Source organism: Opisthorchis viverrini, assembly GCF_000715545.1.
Source record: "Opisthorchis viverrini unplaced genomic scaffold opera_v5_107, whole genome shotgun sequence".
Taxonomy (NCBI): Eukaryota; Metazoa; Platyhelminthes; class Trematoda; order Opisthorchiida; family Opisthorchiidae; genus Opisthorchis; species Opisthorchis viverrini.
In genome coordinates this window covers 874926-884313 of record NW_008751763.1, presented here as the reverse complement: position 1 = coordinate 884313, position 9388 = coordinate 874926, and the positions used below count along the sequence as shown (strand labels likewise).

The 9388-nt window shown below is 42.8% G+C and overlaps 1 protein-coding gene across 1 annotated transcript in view; it reads left to right on the top strand.

Annotated features, from left to right (window-relative positions):
* The window catches only part of T265_05591 (hypothetical protein), a gene marked incomplete at both ends in the record, with an annotated part of 27149 nt that overhangs the window by 11421 nt on the left and 6340 nt on the right, over positions 1–9388 (top strand). The window contains one exon of the mRNA XM_009170643.1: positions 2666–2729. Coding sequence (XP_009168907.1) covers positions 2666–2729 — 64 coding nt within the window. The remainder of the gene's footprint in view (positions 1–2665; positions 2730–9388) is intronic.

The following is a 9388-nucleotide window of genomic DNA, read 5'->3' as shown; positions in this document are numbered from 1 at the left end:
TCTGTCTATTTATTTATTTATTTATTTATTTATCAGGTCAAATGAACTTACTGATACTTCGAAAGACAGACTATGTGGGGAGGAATTGTGATAAACTATTGCTTTCTCTACTGCTCCCATAACTGTTTCTTGCTTGTTACTCATCCCAAATTTGGAGCGAATGTAGGTCGCGTGTAATTGAACAGAAAGTAGAAAGCGATGAACCAACTCAATAAATGCATCACCAATGAGCACCCATGCACCAGGACTACCAGGAGATGCAGCCCCCATATATCAGAATTCTTGACTATCGCACTAAGTAACTGAGTGCCCCCAGCAATGTTTTGAACAGTAGCGAAAGTGATGGACAAAGTAGAAAGACTCACATGCCACTGAGCAACATGGAGAAGTCGGTTAAACACCTTGTCATAGTCTAGGAATGAAGTTGTCGGAAGCAAATAATGTCGTCGATTGCTCTCCAATGAAATGGTCGCATGTGAACTGTTTAAATACGGCCTCTGCTACGAAGGTATTATTCACTGCCTTCTCGTGGCTGAAGTGTTTTCACCAAACTGGAAGAGCTAAACAGGGTTTAAGGAACTGTAACCTGGTTGGCGGTTCACTGAACCTACTGGAACTGGCTGTATTCTGATCCCAAAAAATGGCGATCGCCTGAATTGGCTCTGGTCATTTGAGCGGACGGAATGAATCTCTGAATCCAACGGCCATGTTGCAGCTGTTGATTATCTGTTCTCTTCAAGGTGCTCTGCTACCTTAAAGGTTGCACTTAGTTGTGTAAAAGCTAGCAGTAAACGCCGGTTCAGAAGCCAGGTGGCATTTGGGCTGCAACCCGTAACCGATTCCCATCGAACTCTAGTGATAATGGCTCCAAGATGTACCCCCGTTCGTGCTACAGCTTACTTGAAAAAGACGCACTGTTTACAGGCTCAGCCAGCTGGGTCGGCCATTAACCAAGCTGTGATTTTCAGTGTAAGGACGGTACTTTCGATTAATGCCAGAGTATTTGCGCCCAGCATGATGCTTTCACCAAAACATTTGCATGCGAAGTCTTGAAAGCCATCGACCGAATCAGGCTAACTAACTCCGGTACGCGGTGAATACAGGTTCCTGGATCAGATGTTTCTCATCGGCTTCATCACAGCAGACTAGCGAATAACTCAGGTATTCAAGATGTTGTGACTGCCGTAAGGAGCCATCGTAACAGTGTAGTCACTGCCTGAAATCGAGTATCCTAGAGGCCTGTAGTGGTCTGTTTCAATGATGCCCCACTGAACTCTACCGTACCAGCTTTTTGCTCGTTGGTATCTTATTCGGACTCAGCTGAAAAAGACGAGTTATGTGAACCGATGAACCGATGACCAACAACACCTCGAGACGAAACTTGTGTATATATGTATATTTCTAAGCCGCTTAAACTACGTGTTCTGTCGTACGGTTGCCCATTTATTTGTCGTCCCCATACCATGTACTAAAGACGTGTTTTTCTCACATTTTTCACCGTTCTGATGAAATCTTTTGAGGTATGTTCATCATCTAATTACTTGAAGGAATGCCTCAGTTTTTCTCACTAGCAGTTGTGTCCAGTCTGTCTGAAATAAACAAAATTACTCACACAGGGAGCATCTAAGTTTAATGTCTTGTGTCTTCGCGTCGAATGTTAGTGGTTTGAGGGAAACGTGTGCCTCGTACTAATTAGACTCCCAAAACAAAGGCATGCTCAGCTTTGATTTGTAACACGTGATGAAGTTGCCTGCATTATCGCTTTTGCTTATGGTAGGGGTTCTTTACGGAATTATTTTATTCACGAAGGGCTTCATCTGCGTATCATTGTGCTCTTTGAACGTGGAGGCTGGTAGTAAAAATTTTCTTTTACCTAAGTCAGCACATTTGGAGGTTAAGACAACTCACGATGATGATTATCTTGGACGAAGAGGTTAGCTCAATGATCAATGTTCTTGCAATTCGAAGTGAATTGAAAAACAAAACACCCGTTACGGACGAAGTGAATATTTTTGTTGTTTCGAATAAAACTAAGTCACCTGGATGAAGCTATCAATCGGCTGCACCTTGTAGGGATGAACGCATACTGGATGAATGAGCATCGTCTGGCACAACGATTGGACTTGCATACCTCTGTCGAAACTGAGACGACATTTGTGCTGCATTCATAAAATGGCGACCGATCGTCATTAACCGACTAAAATGAATTGTTTGAAGCGCAGTCCTAAGTTTATGCCAGACTATTCTAGTAAACGATCCGTCCTATTCCCGATTGACTAGGGCTTTTACTTTCCCTGTCCATTGAAAATACTGTTTTTTTTTTTACAAAGACGAGAAATGCGGCTGAATAAATCAGAAGTTCACGTTCTTTGAGCAGTCCTGACAGCGGACGGCAGAGCTCATCAGCGGCTCGTGTACTTGGTTGCATATCCTTGGGCATATCAAATATTACACGGTCCGTCTCACAGCTTTTTCCGTTTTTTTGTAGTTTAATTGGAAACGCCGCAAAACAAATTACTTGTCTACATCGGCTACTGGCGTTTTCCGTCTGCGTTAGGCTGGCTAGAGTTTATTATGCCTAATTTCATAAAGGACACTACACACGAGATTGCTGAAAAATCTTCCGTACCCCATGAGTGGTTCCACCCTTGTTTTTTCTCCTCAGGCTGCCTTAGTACAGTACATTCGGTTGAAGGATATCATAGACGAGAGATCCGACTGGGTTTCAGGTGAGTTGCTAGTGGAAACCAAAGTGATTTTCAAATGTGTGTTTCTGTTGATATGTCTAGGGAATGAATATATAGTCGATCGTTAACGACGTACATTACGATCCCGGGCGATTGTTTGGAGTTCCTTTCCCTCCTTTCTATCAGTAGTAGAATACCGCTTCAGGACTTACGCTGATATATATTGCTGAGTAACTGGGTTTGACAAGTACCTTTAAGNGGATATCATAGACGAGAGATCCGACTGGGTTTCAGGCGAGTTACTAGTGGAAACCAAAGTGATTTTCAAATGTGTGTTTCTGTTGATATGTCTAGGGAATGAATATATAGTCGATCGTTAACGACGTACATTACGATCCCGGGCGATTGTTTGGAGTTCCTTTCCCGACTTTCTATCAGTAGTAGAATACCGCTTCAGGACTTACGCTGATATATATTGCTGAGTAACTGGGTTTGACAAGTACCTTTAAGCAGACGTTCCTGAAAAAAACGGTCACAGGGTCTTGCGCATTTCCTCAAAATAATAGGGTAACAGATGTGATTCTGTCCCATCTTCTGAATCCTTCCATATTGGTAGTTTATGTTCCTTACGCCAAGTACGTTTCCCTAGTATGCTGGCAGATGGAAAACTAGACTAAGACTTTCGCTCAAAGCTGCTGCATATTCTATTCAATAGGGATCGTGCGGTGTAAACAAAAATTGCAAACAACGATTCAAATGCACTCTGTGGATGCCTGAAAGAGCCCACTGATACTTGAGGAAGTGCGATTTTCAGTGTTAATGAGATTCCAAGAAACAGGTTGCATTAAGTCATCACTCAAATCTCCTCTAAGATTTCTCCTTTACATCTCCACCGGAGCTTCGTTCTTGCATGGTTTTCTAACAGTATGGAGTTAAGTAAACGCAAATGCTTCGTTGAATTGATCGATACTTGTCTTGGGCTACTCTGGAACACATGGAAAACCTTTGTTTATCTAGCTGCCACTTGTCATCTATTTGGTTCCTTTTTGGTGAACAAGCCAATCTCTGACCGTTGGTTTGTCTGTTGGGCTGGGTCATCTGGTTGTTAACCAGTCGAGCTGGCCTCATCAATGCGTGCAGTTGGAAGTGAGTTGAAACTGGAAATGCTTAATTGAAGCTCGCACGTGGAGACTGATAGGGTCTGTTATACTGGTTGCCCCAGCCAGCTAGCTTGGAGAAGTTGAGGTCTCGTAGGTCTGAATTATACACACTCTACTGTGTGGCCTTTAGAATAGGTGTTGCTGAAAGCACGCGCTAATCCCTTTGGGTTGTTGGCTAGACTAATCAGCTTGGTTACAAACATCTGTACGAGTCTCGTGTTTCACACTGTCCCATTGCAATCATCTAGAACAATCCCATACACACCATTTGGTTTACAGTTATAAAATCCACTTCGATAACAGTTACAGGAGGTGTACATTGAGGCTCAAGCTGAAAGACGAACTTTGGATGAATAAAGGGCATCATCAAATAAACGTCCCTCTCTATTCCCCGTGATTATGAACAACGAAATCACCTACTTTTTCGGAACAATTAGCCCAGCCTTCATTCTGTCCATCAATTTATTTACCAAAAAATTCATAGAGATTTAATTGCCTCGTTCGTTTCAACCAACCGATAACGGTCCAGAGGATTGAACTAATTCAACGGTGCACTCCATCAGACTTTCATAAGTCAAACTATGTTTGGAAGTAAAGCTTTTCAAGAGATTGAGTGCCCTGCCTGCATCATCAGATGTTGCTCCTCTATCATATTTATCATCCCTTTCACCGTCACTAAAAATTTGTTCGTTCATATGAAATGGCACTGGTGGTTTTTCCCCACCTAATCCTGAAAAAAGAAAAACAAGCTTGTCTTACTATTAGCAAACTACACTCATTTATAAACCAGTTTGGTTTGGCGGGAGAGTCACCCGGAACACAGCTGAATCTCTCATGTATGCTGTTTTAAATGTGCAAGTAGAACATAAGGTTGAAGGAAACTGGGAGACTGCGCCTACCTGATGAGCTTCAAAAAGGGCAAAACTGGTCTTGGGCTGTCGAAGAATTTTCAGCAACCTGGTAAGTGATGTACTTGTCCTACCACATTTCACTTCCCGTGCATGTAGCCGGTCTGTTTCTTTCTGACGAAATGAAATATCGTCAAGTCCTGAACATTCTTCTGTTTCTGGCTGATTTCATCGGTCGCTATTCACATTGTCATAAGACCCGCTCTTCCGAATGGGTCCGCTAGAGTATCCGGATAAACTGTGTTCCAGGCTTTTAGAGTTAACAGTGTTATTTTAATCACATTCATGCAGTGCAACAAGACTATCGTCAGGTTATTGTCGTACTCGACTGCAAACTCAAACACGAGCGAGATTACAAACTTTTCAAAACTTGTATTCGAATCAGATTATGCCTTGGTGCATTCGCTAGAAGTGCAGTTTTCTAGCAGGTAGGTGGGAAAATTTATCCTGCGCCTTATTCATGGAAGAAACATCATTGGCTTTGAGTATTCAACTTTTCTAAATAATCATCTTCTGATCTCTACCTAATAAACAACTCCAGAAGCAGGCTTTCTGTGAGCACATTTTAATTACTTGTACGTGCGAGGGAATCGTGTCAAATCAGAGTCCATGGAGAATCTTGCTCGCGACGAGAGGTGTCAGTTTGGTTGTTGGTCTGTTCGCCGAGGTTGGCAGTTGGACGTCGTAACTAGGGACATAGCTCGACTTTACACCAACTCGTTTAGTAGCTGTCGCAACGAATCAGTCTTACTTAGTACAAATTATTTGGTGACATCTAGACCAATTGTTTATCGTTTCCTCAGAACAATGCTACAGTCAGCAAGTTTGACCTCTCTTGGCGCATGGTATGTTGTGGAATTCAGTCGCATACAGTAGCGACGGTCATTTCAACTACACTTGACTGTGACGAGCCGGGTTAATAACACCTAACCAGCGTCAGTGCACAAAATTTCAACAGGCACTTTCGTAACTAATCCAATGGGACTCATCATAACCTCAACCAGATTTATGGGGTCCAACGAATGAACCAGTGATGTGGTGTGAATCCACGCCAGGCAGGTCACTGTCTCCTCAGCAATATCCATCTCGGTGACATCACCATCAATTTGCGGGAACTTCAAATACTTCGGCATATAGATCACAGTCTGTTGATGCTTTTAAAAGACTTACCTGTTGGCATTGAGTTCAAGCCTGGAACAGACGCTAATTTATGATAATACGATGATATCAGTATTCTCCCGAGGTAACACATTACTCATAACGTTGCTTAAGGTCCTTCGACTGCCCACTATGGACTTCGTCCATCTTGAGAAGCATGGGGTGGGTACAGTCCCCGAGGTCCCGTCAACCTTATGTTATACTTGAAACCCGGTTGGAGATATTTCCACAAATCGTGTCATTGGTACTCGATTTCTTTTTTGAGGTGGACCAGCGTAAACGGGAGATTCAGCTGGATTCAGCTGTGAGTCCTGTCATAACCAAGTTCTCCAGGTCGTACGTTCCAAACGGGCTTTAACATCTGAGATGTACTTGCAATATGTCTACATTGAGCAGTTATGACATTAGAAATATTCGTTTCCTCCAGCAAGGGAGTTCGTTCTTCGAAGGAATCATTGCGTGAAGTTAGCCAAGAGGATCTTCTAAAAATCTTAGTTTGATCTAGGTCATGAAATCCTGGTTTACACCCGAGTAAGAAGACACCTCACAAAAGCTAATTATAATCTAACTAATGGGAATGAAACTCGAGGGCAACTCAGGTTGTGTTTTTAAATCTGGTCCCCATGTTTGCTAATTAATACACAGGAACCCAAACGGTTGCATGAAAAAAGAGGCGAATTACCATGATAGCTAGATGTAACTTGCTTACACCCCCTCGAGCGTTAGCGGCGATAGGAATGGATTCACCGCATTCCTTCACCTTGTTTTTAAAGTTATTAGGGTTAATTAGACTTCCTGACAAAAGCATACATATGTATATATGTAATAATATACATTCACACAATACTCACAACTTTTCCCAAGTGTTTGACACACTGACGTGCTTGCACCTGGTTTACACACTTACAAGGACAGAAACATAAGAATAACATTTGCTGTTTGACTATATATATACATGCGGGCAGAAAATCGCCGAAACTAAGGAGACTTCCAACGTGATGTCAATCTGTCGTTTGATACGGTTTGCTTTCTTCCTATGGGCGCTTGTGTTAGAACGTGAGTCAGCTGCTTGTAAAATAAAGTTCATATGTCTAGCCCTTTTTGCAATACAGGAGGGGGACAGTTATGGAAATTCTTACCAGTGAAAGTATTCAAAATAGGGGTGAATTTCTAAGCAGCAATATAAAGAAATCGCTGCTACAGTACTCGTAGAAAGAACGTACGGGAAGTTGGCTAAAGTTAATATCTCGTTTTTGAGGCTTTCTGTCTATTAGACTGCCGGCTCTGAATGTGGAGAAGTTGGAAAATGATTATAGGCCATCCCCGTAGTCTGCTTGTGGATGCTAGGTTTATCATATTTTCAAAAGTTGTGTCGTGGCGGTCACTTCCGTTTCATGAATGACATCCCTGGGCAATTATTTTAGCTGTAGCATGACAAACATGCGTAAGGGTGTCCTACACAGTAACTTCCCTGCTTAAGATAAATTTAAAGACAACTAAAGGAACAGATTTGGAAGAAGACAAACTGCCAGGGGCTTGGTGCTCAAACCGAACTTTCGCGGTATAATGTTGTTGTTTCCGATATGCACCTATTCTCCTCTATCTTGTTTTAACCTGAAGACAAGCCACTCTCTGACCGTGTCGTCGCGTAGCTGGTTTACTTAAAACCACGTGGGTCTGGTAAACTTATAGCCGCTTGTCTTGAGGTGGTATGAACTTCGAGATCCAACTTGGAATTAGCAGTTTCCAAACCAGTATATAGAATCCGACACAGTTCTTCAATTTGTGCTATGTACAGTTTCACTATTTTATTCATAGTACCGTGTTTGTTGATAGAACTCTATTTCAAGGATGCGACTTTTGGGGTGTTGCGAGTGACTCAAAGTGGCCTACTCGGCTGCAATCAGCAGTGGTCCATAGTCAACAGGCAACATCGTAACTCCTCTGAATACAAACAAGTGGAGAAGTGAAGTTTAACTGGAATCTTGAAGTACAAGCTCCCCTAAGAAAACGCAGTTCATGGCACCATAACAGTACGAGCTTGTCATAAGCAGGTTTCAGACTCACAAACGGTGCTTTATCTCGACTACTTCGCAGGTTTTACGCAATAAACTTTCACGCCTTAAACCACTGACCAGCTGTGCCACTCTGCCTCAGGCCAGTCAGCACATCGTTTGCTCAGGAATATGAACATGTGTTGAATGAAACTATTCACAAACTCACTGGAAACTCTTCGATAACCCAAGGTTGGTGTTGTCCTTCTTGGGGGTCACCAGATAGGCGCAACCATCGAATTCCCCTTCAAACTCAAGTCTTACTTCAATGTAGGTAGGACAGATTTCGACAAATACGTTTGTCTGCCTTGCAAACAAACGTCTTCGCAAACTATTCAACTAAATCTCAGTTGAATTTCTCGTTTACAAGATTCTTCAGCTGACTGTGCTGCGCAAAGGTCACTTCATGTTTCGGTTGGCTATCAAAGTTGTCAGCAACCTGAGTGGTGCCCCTAAAAAGACCCAACTAAAGCATGGGACAGGCCTTTTGCACCATATTCATTTAAAAAGGAATACAACACTCGAGAGACTCACCTGAGATCTAGTTGAGCCTCACTTGACAACCGATTTTTTCCGCAAATGAGTGTATTTCGTGAATACGAGTCTTTTGTTTCGTTGTGTGAATACTAAGGTTCACAGTGACGATAGTCCTCAGCAGGGGTTACCCAACTTTTCGCTACTCTATGAATTGGCAAAACTTCCACGGATAAAGTGGAGTGAATTCTAGCAATGGTTTAATTTGGAAAAAATCCCCATAATGGTTACAGCAGTTGCAAAATTCTTTCAAATCGGCATCGGGAAAGCTACGGTAAAAATTACCTTTGGAATTTGATGGCATTTGTTAGATTCCTGTGTTGACGAATTGTGATGAGAGGACACCTGGCTCACCTGTGTCTTCCAAAAATGTGCGGATCATTCATGTTTCGTGGGTGATGGAGATACATCAAAACTTCTATTCAAATTTTGCTCTGCGGAACAAAAGTTGGGGAATGACCTGTAACTGTTTCTAAGGTGCGTGGGACCATTTATATTATCAGGAAGGTCCGCTTCCTGAAAGCAACCACTGAATGCCCGAAATCTACCGAGAATCTCAGGTCCGCTAGATGTTAACCAGATAGACAACGCCCCCTCAATATGCAGCGCGTCATAGCCTTGTATCAAACCCAGACAGCGCGAGTCAGCGTTGATCAAGGTCAGACAACGCCCCCACAATATGCAGCACGTCGCAGCCAGACCGTGTGCGTCAGCATTGGACCAAGTTCAGACAGTCCTTCCAATAAAAAGCTCGAGGTCGTTGTACTTTTCGCACTCGCACGCACTCGCGCTCTCGCAACCACTTTGTTAGAATATAGCTATTGTGTTCCCTTCCGTGAGCCTTTTTCTCTCCGACACTAGGCCCTGGAGCGGGTCAGCAGCAGATA